This window comes from Pelobates fuscus, chromosome 1 (assembly GCF_036172605.1).
Source record: "Pelobates fuscus isolate aPelFus1 chromosome 1, aPelFus1.pri, whole genome shotgun sequence".
Classification (NCBI taxonomy): domain Eukaryota; kingdom Metazoa; phylum Chordata; class Amphibia; order Anura; family Pelobatidae; genus Pelobates; species Pelobates fuscus.
Window position 1 is genome coordinate 425,116,921 of NC_086317.1, and position 18,314 is coordinate 425,135,234.

The 18,314-nt window shown below is 40.9% G+C and overlaps 1 protein-coding gene across 4 annotated transcripts in view; it reads left to right on the forward strand.

Annotated features, from left to right (window-relative positions):
* The first annotated feature begins 1,055 nt into the window (after positions 1-1,055).
* Positions 1,056-18,314, forward strand: part of LOC134597816 (phosphatidylinositol 3,4,5-trisphosphate 3-phosphatase TPTE2-like) — an 83,072-nt gene continuing 65,813 nt past the window's right edge. For 2 of the 4 annotated variants that reach the window (XM_063444858.1, XM_063444861.1), the window contains exons 1-2: positions 1,233-1,335; positions 11,121-11,197. In XM_063444858.1, the coding sequence (XP_063300928.1) occupies positions 11,148-11,197 (50 nt within the window). In that variant the 5' untranslated portion in view covers positions 1,233-1,335; positions 11,121-11,147. Of the gene's footprint in view, positions 1,130-1,232; positions 1,336-4,934; positions 5,051-11,120; positions 11,198-18,314 lie in introns of those variants that run through there. The other 2 variants (XM_063444859.1, XM_063444860.1) reach the window with 2 other exon arrangements.

Below are 18,314 nucleotides of genomic sequence, written 5' to 3' on the forward strand. Positions count from 1 at the left end.
GTGTCCTTAAGGGGTTAAAGGGAGAATTGTTGGAAAGTCAAAGTGGATTTCAAATTGAAAGGACCACTAGAGGCACCCAGTCCACTTCAGCTTAATGAAGTGGTCTGGGTGCCAGGTCCACCTAGGGTTAACCCTGCCTGCTGTAAACATAGCCGTTTCAGAGAAAGTGCTATGTTTATAATAGGGTTAATCCAGCCTATAGTGGCTGTCTCATTGACAGCCGCTAGAGGGCTTCCACGCTTCTCACTGTGAAAATCACTGTGAAAATTGATAATGCTTTCCTATGGACTGGCTGAATGCACGCGCAGCTCTTGTCGCGCATGCGCATACAGCCGAAGAGGGAGGAGAGGAGGAGGAGAGCTCCTCGCCCGGCGCTGGAGAAAGAGGTAAGTTTAACCCCTTCCTCTCCATCCAGCCCGGCGGGAGGGGGACCCTGAGGGTGGGGGCACCCTTAGGGCACTATAGTGCCAGGAAAACAAGTATGTTTTCTTGGCACTATAGTGGTCCTTTAAGGCCAAAGAAGATGAACTAGAATCATAGCTGTGGAGAGATTTTTTTTGGTTCTGCTATTTTGGCTTTAAATTTCAAATTCACTTACATTTCCTGACAATTCTCACTGTAGTGAATAACCCTGCAAACAGTGAATTGTGGTGACTTAAACACTGAGTAGCAACATTCAGCCTAAAGATTGTATGCATAAAATGTATAGTTTATTTTTCAATTCACTATTTAGAGAATAATCCCGTTATATATAACACCTATACATTTGTTCTCCCCACACAATGTACAGATTCTTTGCAAGTCCAGTTTCAGTGGCTGAGGGTGATGGGAGATGTATTTTAATGCCATCTGCAGATCCTTGGTTTCAGAAAACAAACTTCGCAGCTGAAACTTCTTAGAAAAACATTCAGGCAGAACTCCCAAAAGTCAGCTTTTTTAACCATAGTTCACAGGCAGCTCAGGAAGTAAATCTGCTTCGTCTGCAAAGGAGGACAGGGGGAGGAAAACTTAGAGGAAGAGGGAGATACTGGAAACTGGGAGGAAGGGGGAGGAGAGGAAACCAACTGGAAGAAGGAGAATACAGGGGATTGTAATGAGATTGTAAAATACAGGAGGAGACTTCACACAGGTAAGCAAAGAATGGTGTTTATCTCCCAACCCTCCCCACACAGTTTACTAGTTTCTGGTCCTTCCTCTCTGAGCAAGTCCATTCTAGTAATGTGAGCAGGACAGGGAGCCGGAGACAGCTGGATGCAGCCTCCCTGATACTGTAACTTCATTTATTGATGAACTGGGGCAGGATATAGCTGCGCCTGCTAGACGGATTCATTGCAGGTAGGATATCATTCAGCTTCACACTAATCTTCACTGAGAAAGAATAGACTCACACTCACTCACTTAGAATGGATAGACTCACACTCACTCTCTTAGAATGGATAGACTCACACTCACTCACTTAGAAAGGATAGACTCACACTCACTCACTTAGAATGGATAGACTCACACTCACTCTCTTAGAATGGATAGACTCACACTCACTCACTTAGAAAGGATAGACTCACACTCACTCTCTTAGAATGGATAGACTCACACTCACTCACTTAGAATGGATAGACTCACACTCACTCTCTTAGAATGGATAGACTCGCACTCATTCACTTAGAATGGATAGACTCACACTCACTCACTTAGAATGGATAGACTCACACTCACTCACTTAGAATGGATAGACTCACACTCATTCACTTAGAATGGATAGACTCACACTAATTCATTAGAAAGGACAGACTCACACTCAGAGACACATCAATACACAGGCACACAGATATACTCAAAAACACATCAATCCACAGACACACAGATATACTCAGAAAAACATCAATCCACAGACACAGATATACTCAGAAACACATCAATCCACAGACAAACAGATGTACTCAGAGACACATCAATACACAGGCACACATATATACCCAGAAACACATCAATCCACAGACACACATACATACTCAGAGACACATCAATCCACAGACACACAGATGTACTCAGAAACACATCAATCCACAGACACACAGATATACTCAGAGACACATCAATCCACAGACACACATATATACTCAGAGACACATCAATCCACAGACACACAGATGTACTCAGAGACACATCAATCCACAGACACACAGATATACTCAGAGACACATATCCCCAGAGGACCATATCCCCAGTTTATTTTTTATGATATTTTTGTTTTGTTTTTGGTTGTGACTAGTTAGTATATGCCCCAACCCTGGTATACAATTAAAGCTTATGAATCTACAATGCAAGACAGATCTTTTATAGTTGGCCATGCTTGCACACATCTATGATCTGTGTTACAATACACTTAAAAGAACACTACATCAAAAAAAATATATACTTATATTTATTTAACTAGATGTGTTCCTTTTGATTGTAAATTACAGGGGACCCCCATTTTGCCATTAAAAAGGTTAAAAATCAACCTTTATTTCAGCTGTGCGAGAGTCTCCTTGTTGTAGCTCCAATCCTCCTTCTGTGAGGTCATTGGCACTGGCAACTTGTGTCCAATCAGATGCTTCTGAGAAGTATTGCGTCACATGCGCAACAGTTGTCTTGCTTTAAATTTAGTTCAAAACAGAACAAAAATTAAAGCATTTTCTTCTGTTTTGAACTACAGTTCAATGGGTTTGAGTCTGTAAACCCAGACTGTTACTTCTAATAATGGTGGCACTTCTAATAATATGCCTGCAGGGGCATGGAGGGAGTGTCCCTTTAAAGGGACCAAAATGAGGAGAATTCATTGCCATTTTTTCCATTTAAATCTCCCTTACCACATCTCAGTCGTTTGTTTCTTCTCCAAGTTTTTCCTGTATGCCCCTCCGCTCTCCCCCCATTGGGTAATATTCTTAATAAATCCAATCTTAGAATCCTATCACAACCTTTGCAATTTAGCTAAACAAGATACGCTTTTGCCTCTATTTAGTTGGGAATAACTGTATTTAGTAAACTTCCAATTATTAGAGAAACACTTAATAAATGTATTTAAACATGCATACTTAATTTTTCAGCATGATTTCTTTGTGCATATGTGAAAACAGCTTGCAGAAACTGCAGACCTGTTGTTGCAGTCTTTGAGAGCCCCCACCTCTTACCAGACAGAGACTTTTAGTCTGGAATACACCAATCAAGGCTTTACGCTTTTCAATGAGCTGTAATATAGCTCATTGAGAATTAAGGCAGGCAGGTGTACTGTAGCACAGTGCACCTGTCACTTCTGTTACATTTGTGGAACTAACTGAAGAGGAGCTATACCTCCCTGTCAGTCTGAAAGATGGGCTCAGAAAGAAAGCATTGTATTGGCTGAGATCATTGATTTCGATGATCTCAGCAAAGGGGCCAGGCTTGAGCGAGGAGGAAAAAAGCTTAGTAATATTGCCCAGAGCACCTGTCTTGCAAATAAATCTCATTGTCTCATTGAGTTGCATCGTAAAGTCTGTGATTGGATAGTCACAGATAGGCCTGCCATAATAAATTTTGGGGCCCATTACACAGATCAATGTCTTGGCTCCCAGTGCTTGCTCACGAGTCTGCCCATGGGGTCCACCTCCGTGTCTGCCCCCAAGGATAAATAAAGTCGATGCAGTGTGTGGGTATATCGATGGATGCAGAGAGATTGTGGGAGGAAAGTGAATGCAGTGTGTGTGTATATCAATTAATTTATTTTTATAGAGTGTGTGTGTTATGTGGATGCAGACAGTATGTGTGTGTATAGTAAATGCAGAGTGTGTGTATAGTGGATGCAGTATGCATAATGGATGCAGTGTGTGTAGTAGATACAATGTGTGTATCTGTTTATGTTTGTGGTGTTGGATGAGGGCTGTTGGGGTGGAGGTGAGAATTTTTTTTTTTTTAAATGGATAATTAGGTATATTCCCCTCTCCTTGCCTTTTACCTGTGACCAGGTAGGTGCGGGGACAAGATTTCCTGGTGGTCCGGTGGCACAGTAGCTTGTATAGTGAAGAGGGTGAGCAGGAGTCTCATCTTCCACCTCCGGCAGCCAGGTCCTCTCCTTCTCTCGCGAGCCCAGCATGCATTGCGTTTCATGTGGTGCATTGCCGTGGCAACCCTTGGCAATGCTCTGACAGCAGCGGCTCACTAGAGGAGACTGCTGGAGGTGGAACATGGCGTTTCCTGGGCCCCTTCTTCATCATAGGAGACAGCAGGGCCCTGTACGTGCATATATATAGCAGTACTTGCTATGTAGATATATGCACATTGGTGGTATAGGGCCCGGTCACGCTGTACCCCCCTGATGGCGACCCTGGCCATTGAAAGGCTGGACTGAGGAAGAAGGCAATGGGAGACAAAAAAAATCTGCAAATTGCTTTTAAATATACCCAAATAGTAAATGCATAACTAAAATTATGCATGTTTTCATTAATGATACATTTTCTAAATGGTGTGGGGGAGGGGGTGCGGGTTAAGGATTTTTTTTTTTTTGGACAATGGAATGTCCCCCTAAGCCAAAATTGCTCAGTTGTACATTTTCTCCAGCCCTCCTACCTTTCCAGCTCAGCTATTTTCAACTAAAAATTCTCTTAATAATCACAATTCCAGAATAATGAATGACCCTAGTGGAAATTAAATTACACAGCGCTTCATATCTAGAAGTTTACTGAATGCAGCTAGTAATGTTTCCAGTCTCTCATTACTCCACTTTACAATTACTCCGAGTATTGTTGTTACAGGCGGGTAAACAGAACTGCCTGTTCATTGTACACATGATTACAGGGAATTACTCTGCAAGTGTCATTTGACCTAGAATGACAAGGATATTTGTTGATTTATGCAACATAGATGACATGATAGCTGCCTACTGGAAGAAAGAGTCATGTTTAGTTTCCCTTCCTTTCATAAAACAAATGACTTGCTTTGATCTCTATTGACTGACTGGTCTTATAATAATGAACGCAGAAACTGTATGATCTTCACCCAATACCAGCCTGATCCAATAACCTCTATCATTTGTTCTGTAAGTAACTTCAACTATCATATACATACGTTCCAAAGATTATATTAGGAAGTTGATGATTTCTCTAAGTAAAGCTAATTCTAAATTGTACTCCAGTTTCTGCTCCTTATATCCTTTGTGGTTGCATGTAGATGTACGCGACCTGTATTGAGATGTCCCTCGGTTACTTTGTTAGTGTTAAATTACATGATTAGAAGATGGATGGATTTACATTGTATTGCTTGACTGTTTAATCTTTATATTTGTTTATTTGTTTAGTAACAATTCACCTAGTGAGATAGCATTGTGTGTGTTTGTCTGTGTTAAACAGGTGTTTAGAATTCTGCTTTGTCCTTACCAGGCCACGGGGTCCCAGTTATGAACACTTTTTTAAAATATTGTATATGTTTTATCATTCTGGTATCTCTTGTGAATTGGGCTGTCATAGGGATTCAGACACGTGCCTTGGTACTCTGTTTACTGACTGTGGCTGACAGTCACTGATGTTGTGGCTGCTGGCGTATACACATAAACATTTTGGAGGACTACATAATATCAGAAGAAACAGATGGCATATTAGTTGATAATACCAGGGTAATTGGCACTAAATTAGGGCTTATTTTAGTGATTATCAAAGTAATTTAGCGACAAGTTGGTAATATCTAAAATGGCATAGCTAGTGTTAGCTAGTACACTCTATGCACTATAACAACATCATGCCATTGAAGTTGCTATGGTACCTACTTTCCCTTGACACGGCCCTCTGTTCAGTGTTAAACCATTTTAAAACACTTTGACTATAAATGGTGGTTCCTTGCCACCTGCAGCTAGGTCCCTATTAGAGGTGAAAGAGACACTACAGGCACCAAAACAACTCTAGCCTAATGAAGCAGTGCTGGTGTACAGATCATGCAGTCTCACTGCTCAATTCTCTGTCACTTTGTTTATACAACCCTAGTCACAGCTCCATGCATGTGACTTGCACAGCCTTCCTAAACACTTCCTAAAAGGAGAAATATAGTGTTTTAACTTCCTTTATTGCACAGTTTTTTTAAAATTTAGAATGTATTTGCTCCTGCTCTGTTAATAGCTTTCTATACCCTCAGGAGCCTCCTGTGTGTGAGATAAAGCAGGAAATAACAACTTCTAAAGCAAGTTAGCATCTGATTGAAAGTGTTTTTTTTTTTCCATGCAGGCTTTGTTAGTTACAACCAGAGGGGGCTAGGGTTGCATGGACAGAAACAAAAGTAATGTATCTCCTAAATGGCAGAGAATTGAGCAGTAAGACTGCAGGGACATGATCTATACACAAAACTGCTTCATTAAGCTAAAGTGGTTTTAAAATACTATAGTGTCCCTTTGAGTTATACCAATTCATACCAACAATGGGCCGCTCTGATAGGCTGAAAGTAGTTAGTCAATGCAGGGACTCCATTGGGAAGTATGCCCCATGCTAATTCCACACTCAGTTATCTCCACTCACTCTCTTCCCCTCCCAGATGCATGCTCACCATAGGTGAGTTTGAACTGATTTTCCAAATCACTTGCACAATGCTGGTTTCTTTCTAACAGGCGGGCCTGCAGTTCTACATTATTAAAAGGTCCTAATTTTAACACACAAGAGATGGGGGCAGGAATGGGAGAAAGTGCAGTTCCCTCTCTCCATTATTTTCCTCCCAACCTGGCAATTTGGGACCAATTGACATGTATTCAGACACATCAATTCAGAGTTTAATTTGCTTAATTAAGATGACCGTAAATGTGGAGAATGTCATCTGAATTTTAGGATCTGAATTGCCTTTAATTTCTTGAATGATTGTTTTTGAGTTGGCTACTGCAGAGTCAGCCTTTTGTCCATAGCCCCATCCTGTGTACATGTGTAGGTTGAATGCTGCATGTCAGCACAGTGCACACAGATCGTCGCACAGAATTTAAGATAGGCAAGCGTGTGAGTGATCAGACAATGAAAGTGCTCAGCTATGTATGAAAGATCATGTCTTGTTCATCCGTACGAGGCACAGAGCGTTAAAATCCAATCTAAATATTGTAAACCAGGTTCAAAGAGCAGAGACTCTGGATTTAGCAGGTTAGGAATTTACCAAACTTTGGAATAGCTGATGTTAGCCATTAAATTCAAATAGCGATTTATGATACACAACCTTCTTAACATGTGAAAGAATTTAGCAATTTTATTTTTTTTAAGTTGCCTGGATAGCATTTATAGTGACACTTTAATCCGCCTAATTAGTTTCTTTCCACTAACATCCAAAATTGTAACAAAATTAAATCAGAACAGATACATGTTCAACCCTTGGGTTGCAGGTTCGAATCCCAGCAGGGTTGACTCAGCCCTTCGTTCTTCCGAGGTAGATAAAATGAGTCCCTTTAGATTGGGTAATAGTAACAACCCCTGGATGTTGAGCTACGGTAACATCCCTGGTACGTACTTGACAAGCAGAGTAATCTGCATGTGCCTTTCCTGGTTAAATACTTTGTTATTATTATTATTATTATTAATATTATTATATCCAGGACTATTTACTAAAGTGAGAATTTAAAGTTAATTTCAAGTTTAAGATCAAAATGACCAAGCTGGAATAATTCTCTTAACCAGCTATGCTTTCCATTCGACTACTATGGTCTTAAATTCACTTTGAATAGTCATTTGAGTAAATGACCCTGATAATTCTAAGAATTCCTGAGAGAAAAAGCCCTGCTTAAGGGCCCTTTAATTGCAAACCAAGTGTAAGTTTGTATTTTGCTAAAACAAAACAATTTACAAAAATATTTAAATCATTACTACATAAAAGGCCTGTCTATTTTTACCTGAATTACTACATTTATTTGCACATGAACTGAATTAGCACACTGTATTACAGTGCATTGAAAACGAAACTGCTAAATAGTACAACATTTGGATTTGGAAAAATTGTCTCAGCCATGGTCACATATTGGTTTTTTGCTAGTCTAACTTTTTTCGTTTTTCATTTTTTTTTCCAATACGCTTTGCTAATCAATGTTTAGTGAATAAGATGAAGTTGTGAGGTATGGTATTGTTGTGGATCTCGGTATTACCCACAATACCATGACTTTATTGCAATGGGGGCCTCCAATGCACACAACTACAATGTATATATTATTGTGAATTGTTGTGAATAAATGTGCGGCCATGTGCTACATTCACACACATTGCACAGTACTGTGAATCTTGGCACCGTGGAGCTTTGTGACACACTCATTCACATTGCACATTACTGTGTGTTTTAGTGTTCTGGAACCTTGATACATTCACACACATTGCCAGATTAATGTATGGGCTATTAGAATTGAAGCCCCAGGCCCATGCATTGCAATGGACCCAAGCTGACTGACATTTATTTGTGATTTGCTTCCACCCTGAAATGTTGGGTGCCGTGCTCATAGTGTGTGGCAGGGGAGGCATAGATATAATTCCTGGCATAGTTCAGCACCATGGGAAACACTAACTATATAATATCAAAGTTCCAAATGTAGCTTTGGTATTGTGTATACTAATAAGTATTTGATCTGTGCCCGGATTAATAACTGAGAGGCCCAAATGGGGCCTTTGCACATAGATATGACCTATATCTCTCCTCCAACACATTGTTTATAGACCTGCTCTGCCTCGTAACCGTATAAGGGTCCCCTGTGCTCAATGACTCATGGGATGGCCTATATCACTTCTCCAAACATATTGTACGTAGTCCTTCCCTGGCCTATAACCGGGGCAGGGAAGGTGCTCAATGTTTCGTAGGATGGCCTATGACCCCTATTATCCCTTGCTACCTCAGCAAATTCCTCTGTAACTCCATTTGCTTGTGAAGATACATTGTATATGCTTGAAATTTCCAAAGTCTAGTTGCACATGGAGGAAAGGCGCATGAGACCAGAAATACAAATTTTAAATTTCAGCTCCAGGCCCAAGAAGCCTGTAATCCAGATCTGCACATTACTGTGGGTCTTATTGCTGCTGAGCTCTGTGATACTAGGGTTGCTCCCTGGACGGTATTTTAATAGCACAGATGGTATTTGAGGCTCTCTGGCCAGTGATGGAATTGCAAAAATACCAGCAATGGAAAAGCTGGTATTTTTTTTCAAGGCAATAAAATAAGAATCTGGCAGCATTTCTGGTATATACAACTATTACATAAATTCATATGCCAAATAAAGCATCAATATAAATGTCCCTTAAAAGAAATTAAGATAACCTTAAAATAAGTCAATGACAGCACTACAATCCCAAACAGCTATGTCAATACAATTCCAATAGATATAAAGAAGTTCAAACTGACTGCATGAAAGGACACAGTAATCTTGCGATACAACGTCTTCACTGTTCTCTTTATACTTCAATGGGAAAAAAAATCTTTTATCGAATGTATCAACTTGTGGCAAAAGTGTTTATAGTATTAGCATCCTCTCAAGAATCATATGTTCAGCTCCAGAAAACACCAAGAGATGATTTGTCAAGATGGCCGATTCACTAAACAGCCATCACTGCTCCGATTCCTCATGCAAATGCAGTAAAAAAAATCTGCATAGCTTGATGCTGTCTGTTAAGATAAAGTGTAAAAGTGTTTTACACTTTATTAATTATTTTAAGGTTATATTAATTTATTTTGAGAGCAATTTCCACTGAAGTTTTATTTTGCTAATTAATTTATGTGATAGTGGTATATACCAGAGGCGTTGTCAGATTCCTTTGTATTGTATTTTTGATTAACAAATGAGGGTGAAGCATCTTTATACCTGGTATTAAGGTTTTATTGTGACATTTGGCTCGTTTATTTCATTTCATTTTCTTTTATTGAATTGTTTACAGTATTTTTCTCTGACTTGGCTCTGGGAGATTGATGAGAGAAATGGATCCAGAATGTCCACTTATATCATACATGGCAGGCACACACATTGCTATACACACAGTAGCACACACAGACACATGCACAAACAGCAATACACACACTTAGATAAAGTATATATACAATAATACACTACTATACACCTACACAATCAAAGCACACACACAGCTTTACACACATTCATTCAGAAAATATACACACAACACACACTTATACACAGTATACACACGACAATATTACACATTCAGTGAGACACAGTATACACACATTGATACAAAGACAATGCTACACATACAGTCAGCTTTAATACCCTCATTGTCAGTAGTTGTTTTCCCAGATTTAGGGAATTTTCCCCCTTCATGTGTTTTTTTTCTCTTATGTCACTCCCTGTGATTTTACACAACATCCGGTGACATCAGGAGGAGAGAGATGGCACTTGAGAAGTATGTAAAGACAGCCTTACAAGAAGGTGCTAGTTATAAAAGAATCTATTTCACAACCTAGATAAACATTAATAGAATTGACTGAAACATTAATTATGTTCCTTTTTTTTTTTTTTAAGCAATTCCTTATTTAACCCCTTAAGGACACATGACATATCTGACATGTCATGATTCCCTTTTATTCCAGAAGTTTGGTCCTTAAAGGGTTAAATTCTAAATGGGAAAACATGAATTTGTACACTTTATACAATTTTTTAAATTCATGTATACTTGTAAACTTTTCCATTCTTCATTTTCTTTTTACTGAAATCGAAAAGTATTTTTCTTTTGTACACGTCTCAGGGTCATTTACTAACACGGGAATTGTAAGGAATTCAACGGTGAATTTCAAATTTTAGGCAATTTGTCTCAACCTGGCTTTTTGACGTATAATTTTAAATGCACTTTTCATTTCTGGCAAGTCACACTTTTTTTTAGATTGCATATAGATGTTTGAGGGAGTTTATCACAATGCAGATTAAATCATCTCTCATTTATAGATGGAATTACTGAATGATTTTCTTTGATATTAGTACAATGTGTAGTCAACAGAAACTATGTTTACTCTGTTTAAAACTATAAGTACGTGATTTAGAAATTGTTATGATGTTATATTTAGTGTTATTTTGTATTTTCCTGTATGGGTGCATATTCCCTGACATCTGCTGTTATCTTAGTTGTTCATTTTTATGTGCAAAGTTTACATTGCTATTTTTCTAATTTGTTTAGATTTCCAACATTTGATCTCCAGCTAAAATGTCTTGTGTACGATTCGAACCCACAGCAGAGGCTACTGCAGTTAATGGGTGAGTGATTGACAAAATGATTTGTAAGAATTGTGTCCTAAACATTTTGTGAATATACAGTATCTCACAAAAGTGAGTAAAGAAATGACACTCTGCTACAATGTAAAGTAGTACGTTTACAGCCTGTATAACAGTGTAAATGTACTGTCCCCTCAAAATAAGTCAACAGACAGCCATTAATGTCTAAACCGTTGGCTTCAAAAGTGATTACACCTGTAAGTGGAAATGTCAAAATTGGGCCCAAAGTGTCAATGTTTTGTGTGGTCACCATTATTTTCCAGCACTGCCTTAACCCTCATGGGCATGGCGTTCACCAGAGCTTCACAGGTTGCCACTGGAGTCCTCTTCCACTCCTCCATGACGACACCATGGGTCTGGTAGAGTTTAGAGACCTTGCGTTCCCCTACCTTCCGTTTGAGGATGCCCACAGATGCTCAATAGGGTTTAGGTTTGGAGACATGATTAGCCAGTATATCACCTTTACCTTCAGCTTCTTTAGCAAGGCAGTGGTCTTGGAGATATGTTTGGGGTTGTTATCATGTTGGAATACTGCCCTGCGGCCCAGTCTCCAAAGGGAGGGGATCATGCTCTGCTTTAGTATGTCACAGTACATGTTGGCATTCATGGTTCCCTCAATAAACTGTAGCTCCCCAGTGCCGACAGCCAGTGGTGTATCCTGGTTTTGTGCTGCCCTAGGCATCGGACCACAGGACATGGTTCCAGTAATCCATGTCCTTAGACTGCTTGTTTTCAGCAAACTGTTTGCGGACTTTCTTGCCATGCAGACCAATTTGATGCAGTGTGCGGCGTATGGTCTGAGCACTGACAGGCTGAACCTCTGCAGCACTGCTGGCAGCAATCAAACGTCTATTTCCCAGAGACTACCTCTGGATATGATACTGAGCACGTGAACTCAACTTCTTTGGTCGACTATGGCGAGGCCTGTTCTGAGTAAAACATGTCCTGTGAAACCGCTGTATGTTCTTGCCCAGGTTGCTGCAGCTCACTTTATGTAGAGCTACAATTCTTTTTTTTAGATCCTCAGAGAGTTCTTTGCCATGAGGTGCCATGTTGAACTTCCAGTGACCAGTGTGAGAGAGTGTGAGAGCAATAAGCACCAATTTTATTGGCGCTTCTGTCTTCACTGTCTTTAACCCCTAAAATCATTTTGACTTAGCTTTCTCTTCCCTGTTCTATTCTACGTGTCCTTCTTCCTGATTATTCCATTCTCCTGCTGACATATTCCCTCTTTTCTGGTCTTCGTGTACCTGATCAGTTGATCTTATTGTTATTCTTTCCTTATGTCAATGTACAAATGACCTATTCCAATCTCAGTTTCTTCAGTATGCATGTACATTGCCATTGCCCCTCTGTTCTAGTCTGTTCTTTCTCCATTTCCTGTCCCTCTGTTCTTCTTTGGTAATTTTCCATGTCATGTCCATCTGTTCTAGTCTGGTCATTCTCCAGTTTTTTTGTACTTCTGTTCTAGTCTGGTCATTCTCCATGTCTTGTCCCTTGGTTCTAGTCTGATCATTCTCCATGTCTTGTCCCTCTGTTCTTGTTTGGTCATTCTCCGTGTCTTGTCCCTCTGTTCTAGTCTGGTAATTTTCCATTTCTTGTCCCTCTGTTCTCATTTGGTCATTCTCCATGTCTTGTCCCTCTTTTCTCGTTTGGTCGTACTCCACGCCATTGTGTCTCTGTTGCATTCTGGTCATTCTCCATGCTTTTTTATTACTGCTACAAGGTGATTATTATCAATGCTTTCTCTCCCTTCCATTTGGTCATTCTCCCTGCAGTTACTTTCTATTCCATTCTTCCCATAGTTTGTGTTGGCAGCACTTTCTGTCTGTTCCATTCAGTTCATTCTTTCTGTATTTGCATGTTCGATTAAGATTCTCCCTGCTTTTTGAGGTTATGCTAGGCAGATATGATAAAGCTGTTCGGGTTGGTATTCCAATCCTTGAAATTACAATAGTAATGGGACACAATGATTGTGTTAGTGTATTAACGTTTATAGGAACCATCACAAAATGGGTAGGTTTTGTTTTTTACGATTTGTTGTATAAACAAAGTACAGATCAAATAAAACATCAAAATAATCATGAAAGTGTCAAATGTTTCTGTGTTTTTTTGTGAAGTGAACAATAATGTTACTTAATTTTTCACTGTTAAAAGTTAGATGTAGGGGTCAATGAGTTCAGCACAATTTACATATTGAAGTTTAATCTGTGTATATTGTATAAACAAAGAAGATACTGGTTCTGGAACAGAAATGCAAATCATGAGGAAATATCCATTATTGACTGTAAATACTGGTTTATACGACATCCTCATCGCTTTTTAAAAAAGATCGAGTAATCTTATTTTTGTCAGAGGTTCATCATCTATGCTTGGCAAAGAATGGCACACCACAGTAGAAATGTTACAAGTGGCTAGTTGGTTGGGGACCTTGTAACTGTCAGTGGTCATACAGTAATAATATCTACATATAGTAAAAGTGAAAGATATATTACACATAAGTTGGGATTCAGTAAAAAGTAATAAAGGCAAACAAACAAAAAAACCTGTAAATGTGCACATCTATTTGTCCAACCTGATAATAAATCATAAACAATGGCTTGAGTTGATGTCCATGAAAGATCAGGTCTCAACGATAGAGAGATTAGTCTTAAACTGGTGGCAGAAATTCAGATGGGACAGAGAATGCTTCAAAGTTCAACACCTACATTGCTAGGGGTACCATAGCTGTTTCCCTTTACCCATACTGACTCCCTGGACCCATTGATTTCAGAATTTAGAATTTTAGTGGTTGATGCAGAACTTACTCACTTTCTCCTGAATACGGTATATATCCATGTATAGCTTTCTGGAACTCATACTGAAGGTTCTAATCTTGACCTGGTGGAGGAAGCCCTTGCATAGAAATGCGAATAAAATCCTTATATAAAAAAAAGGCAATCATGTCACATACTATGGCAGATTTTAAAGGGACACTATAATCACCAAAACAACTTAATGCTTAATGAAGCAGTTTTAGTGTATAGATCACTGCTCAATTCTCTGCCATTTAGGAGTTAGAATTACTTTGTTTCTGTTTATGAAGTCCTGGCCACACCTTCCCTGGCTGAGACTCACACAGTCTGCATGAAAACTGCTGATTGTTCCGCAGGGAACTACAGGCATTCACTTAGTGTGCTGTCAGGTGATATTGCGAGAATTTTGGCATGGGGTTCTATTTCTGACAGCAGTGGATCACATCACCACTCTGAATTGGTGTGCCCTTAACTGAGGGACAGCAGGGGAGAGGGGGGAGATGGTGGATAAATTGCTTGCCAGCATTAAGGTAAAAAGTGGTCCCTGATCCCTTATGGTCAGGTAAACGCCAGATGTGTCTAACCCACTCCAATGCCCTTAGGGGTTAGGTCATATAAGGTGAGCCTTCAGAGGTGTGAGGGAGGTAAGTAAAATAAAAAGTTGTGAATGTAAATGCAAAAACAAAACACAAAATATAACAAGAAACAAGTGGCTGCACGAACAGGCAAGACAGTGACAGCAAGCTTAGTCAGGTGTTAAAAGACTCAGCTCTTCTAGCTGCCGGCACAAAAGGCGCCATGTTTGCCGGATCCCAAGTGTGTGGTGCCTGGTGAGTCATGGTGGGGTGTGGTGCAGAAAGTCCAAATGTGGTCAGGAATGTTGGTGCATCCGATGCAGAGTTGAGTCTGTGCACAGTTCCATTATGGGTCACCAGTAGGGATCGAGGTGTCCCCATCTATACATAACTCCTGCTGAGCGCAGTCGAAGTGTGATGTTCCGAAGGGATCTGCACCATTGCCAAGAGTCCTCAAACGTGAATGGCGTCTTGCCCCGCAGTGCAGTCATGAGGAGCCCCTTGTCTGGGAAGATTTACATAGTAGAATGACATCCCGTGGGGTGGCAGTAGGAGGCTTAATAGCGTCATGGAGTCAGTATATTCCGTCAGTGGTGAATCTTTTAGCTGCCTGTGGGGGTAACACCGTTGCCAAAAGATGTCGCAGAAAGTGAGGCAATTCTTCTGCCGCGATTGCAGCTGGAATGCCGCGGATTTTTATGTTGTTGCGTCTGTGACGATCTTCGAGGGCAGACAGCTGGGAGGTGAATATATACTGGGTAGATTGTACCTTGTAGGGCCTTCCCGTCATGCTGGAAACCTCTGCGTGAATGTCTATCACTTCCTCCTCCGTGGCCCTCACACAGTCTGTGACATGCTGGACATCCATCTTGATCACTGCCATATCTATTGCCAGCAGGTTTTGTATGTCTAGGAGCAGAGTTTGGAGATCTTGCTTGGTGGCAAGTGTTCCCACTAAGAAGTCACTAAGGACGTGGGTGGCTGCTGCAGTACTTTGATCTTAATGAGAGGGGGACTCACTGCATTCAGGTGGCTCTTGAGGGGTCGGCATGATATTACTCTCCTCGGAAACCATCTTGGATTGCGCCTGCATCTGGAGCATGGTGCCTATGTCCCTGGATTCAGTCCCTGTTGCGGGTGCGGGCTTCTGATTTCTGCGCCTCATAGTTAGTGTACAGGTCGTGGGTTCAGGCAGGGGCTGGGTTGGAGCGGTTGTGGAACTTTCAAGCTGTGATCCGCCGAGAAGTAAGTCCCAGCCAGAAAAGGCAGATACCTTGTAGGCCCCAGACCTGCATTTCTGTTTTGCCACTTTCAGGGCATGAAAGAAAGACATCAATGGACTCTGGTGCCATTGCTGTGTCGAATGTAGGGTGTGTTGCGTTTGGACGGTATTGGGCGATATTAATCAGATTGGCTCTGAAAGAGATGGCGTCTGCTCAGGCTCGCTGGCAAGCTCCGCCCCCCCCCAGATGTAACTTACTTTTAAAGGAGATAAGAAATTCTATATTAAACAGAATTTGTAATAAAGGAAGTATAAACATTAGATGACTCTTTGTAAATGTGTAAGTCACATGCAGGGAGGTGTGCCTAGGGCTGCATAAAGAAAGTGATTTAACTCCTAAATGGCAGAGAATTGAGCAGTGAAACTGCAGTGGCATGATCTATACACCAAGCTAAAGCTGTTTTGGCGACTATAGTGTCTCTTTAAGTTACTTTCTTCCTAAAACATGCATGCTTCCCTCACAGGATCATCAGGTTCAGAATTTTGGCTGATCCTTATTTTGATGCAACTTGCTTTGCCTATGGTCTACTAACCGAAGCACAGCCACTTCATAGAATGTCTGTATTCCCAAAACAGATATTCATATTTCATGCAAATGACTCTGCTCTTGTACTCCAAATGTCTCCTATGCATGAAGAAAGATGCTGTTTGGTCTGTATGAAAATAATTATCTACATCATATAGAGTGTGACTGATCAAACCATTCCCTGGGATGAAGAAGTAAAGGTATTATTTATCAGAATGGAACAGCATAAAAACATGGTTTAATTATTAGACTTAAGAACTAGCATTCAATCGGGGCAAGGCCAGTCTTTCAAGTTGGACAAAGCTAAAGTAGAAGAGGGTGTTGAAGAAACTATAGTGTTAGGAATATAAAGCTGTATTCCTGGCAATACAGCCCCCCCTGCCTCACCCGCGCCTTCCTCTGCCTGGTAAATAAAGGGTAAAAACTCTTCATATACTTACCTGATCCCAGCACCGATGTCCCTTGGCGCTGGGACGAAGGCCCGCCCCCTCCAACGGCCCTCGATGAGCGGGCACTAATGCGCATGCTCGGCAAATGCAGCGATCACATTAGACCTCCCCATAGGAAAGCATTAAATTAATGCTTTCCTGTGGGGAAAAATCTGACGCTGGAAGTCCTCATGTAGAGAGTGAGGACGTCCCGCATCAGATACTGGATCCATTTTAATCCAGGAAGCCCTCTAGTGGCTGTCTGGTAGACGTAGACTTAAGGCAGACTTAGTACTGCAATGTAAATGTTTAACATTGCAGCACTAGGTGCAAAAGAGTCAGTCAGTTTCGTCTGTCAGTTTTTTTTGAAATTTTAGAGGTGTAATATAACGTACATAAGTAAGTGAGCAACGTTAAAATTGTAACAAGATGTGTACAATGATGGGCACAAGTGAGGTTTTGTGAGGTGTGATTCGTTTGACCGTGGTGTTTTTGCTATTTAATGCAGTTAGTCATGGTCTGCGTTAACCCGGCCCCATAGGAGAGTTAGCTGTCAGCTCCCTCAGGGGTGCGGGAACCCATTGGTCATTTGGTGGTGGGGATGAGCGTCCACTCCCTGCCCTTCAGCTCCAAGATGGAGTTAGTCGTCATATTGTTCCCATGGTGCCCATACCCGATTAAAGGCTGTCATAGTGTTTCGGACCTGGGCTGTCATTTTGTCCATTAATTTTTTCTCAGTTTTTTAATGACTACTTCTCTGTCATATTTTCTTTATTTCTTTTTGTCTCTATGTTTATATATCTGTCTGTCTATCTGTTAATTAATTAATCAATTAACAGTCCACAGTAAAAAATCTGTCAAGCTAAATCATAGGGTGGTTATTGACATAGATTTTGCTGATGATATTATTGCGATATAATATAATTAGCACTGTAATTAAATGTTCTGGGGGGGCGGAGCTAGCAGCGGAGCAGAGCGGTCGCACTCACCGAGAGCTCCTCAATACAAACCGCGACAAAGCGTTATTTCAGGTGAAATCCGACGACCACCCGGGCTCAACGACCCACACCTGACACAGGATTAGCCATGGGACGCAAGCACAAAAAAACCAGAGCAGACAAAGACCCGACTACCCACGATATCGGGGAACTTCTCCGACGCTCGCAAAAGTCCGCATGGGACAAGATGGCGGCGGGAGACGACGGCTACTCCTTTTCATCTGCTGATCTCTCTATAGACCCCAGAGAAGGTATGGTACAAGCCCTACAACCCAACCCAAAGCCCTCACAAGCCACTGCAGAAAACCCTGTCACACCCTCTATTCTTAAAAACATGCTGGCAGAGCTCAGATGCAATATCGCAGCAGACATGGCTGGTATAAAAGAGGCAGTGGGGGGGGTCACTACCAGGGTTCAGCGACTGGATGCCTCAACTACCTCCCAAGAGGCAAGGATAGCGTCCCTAGAACAAGCACTTACTGAGGTGCAATCTCA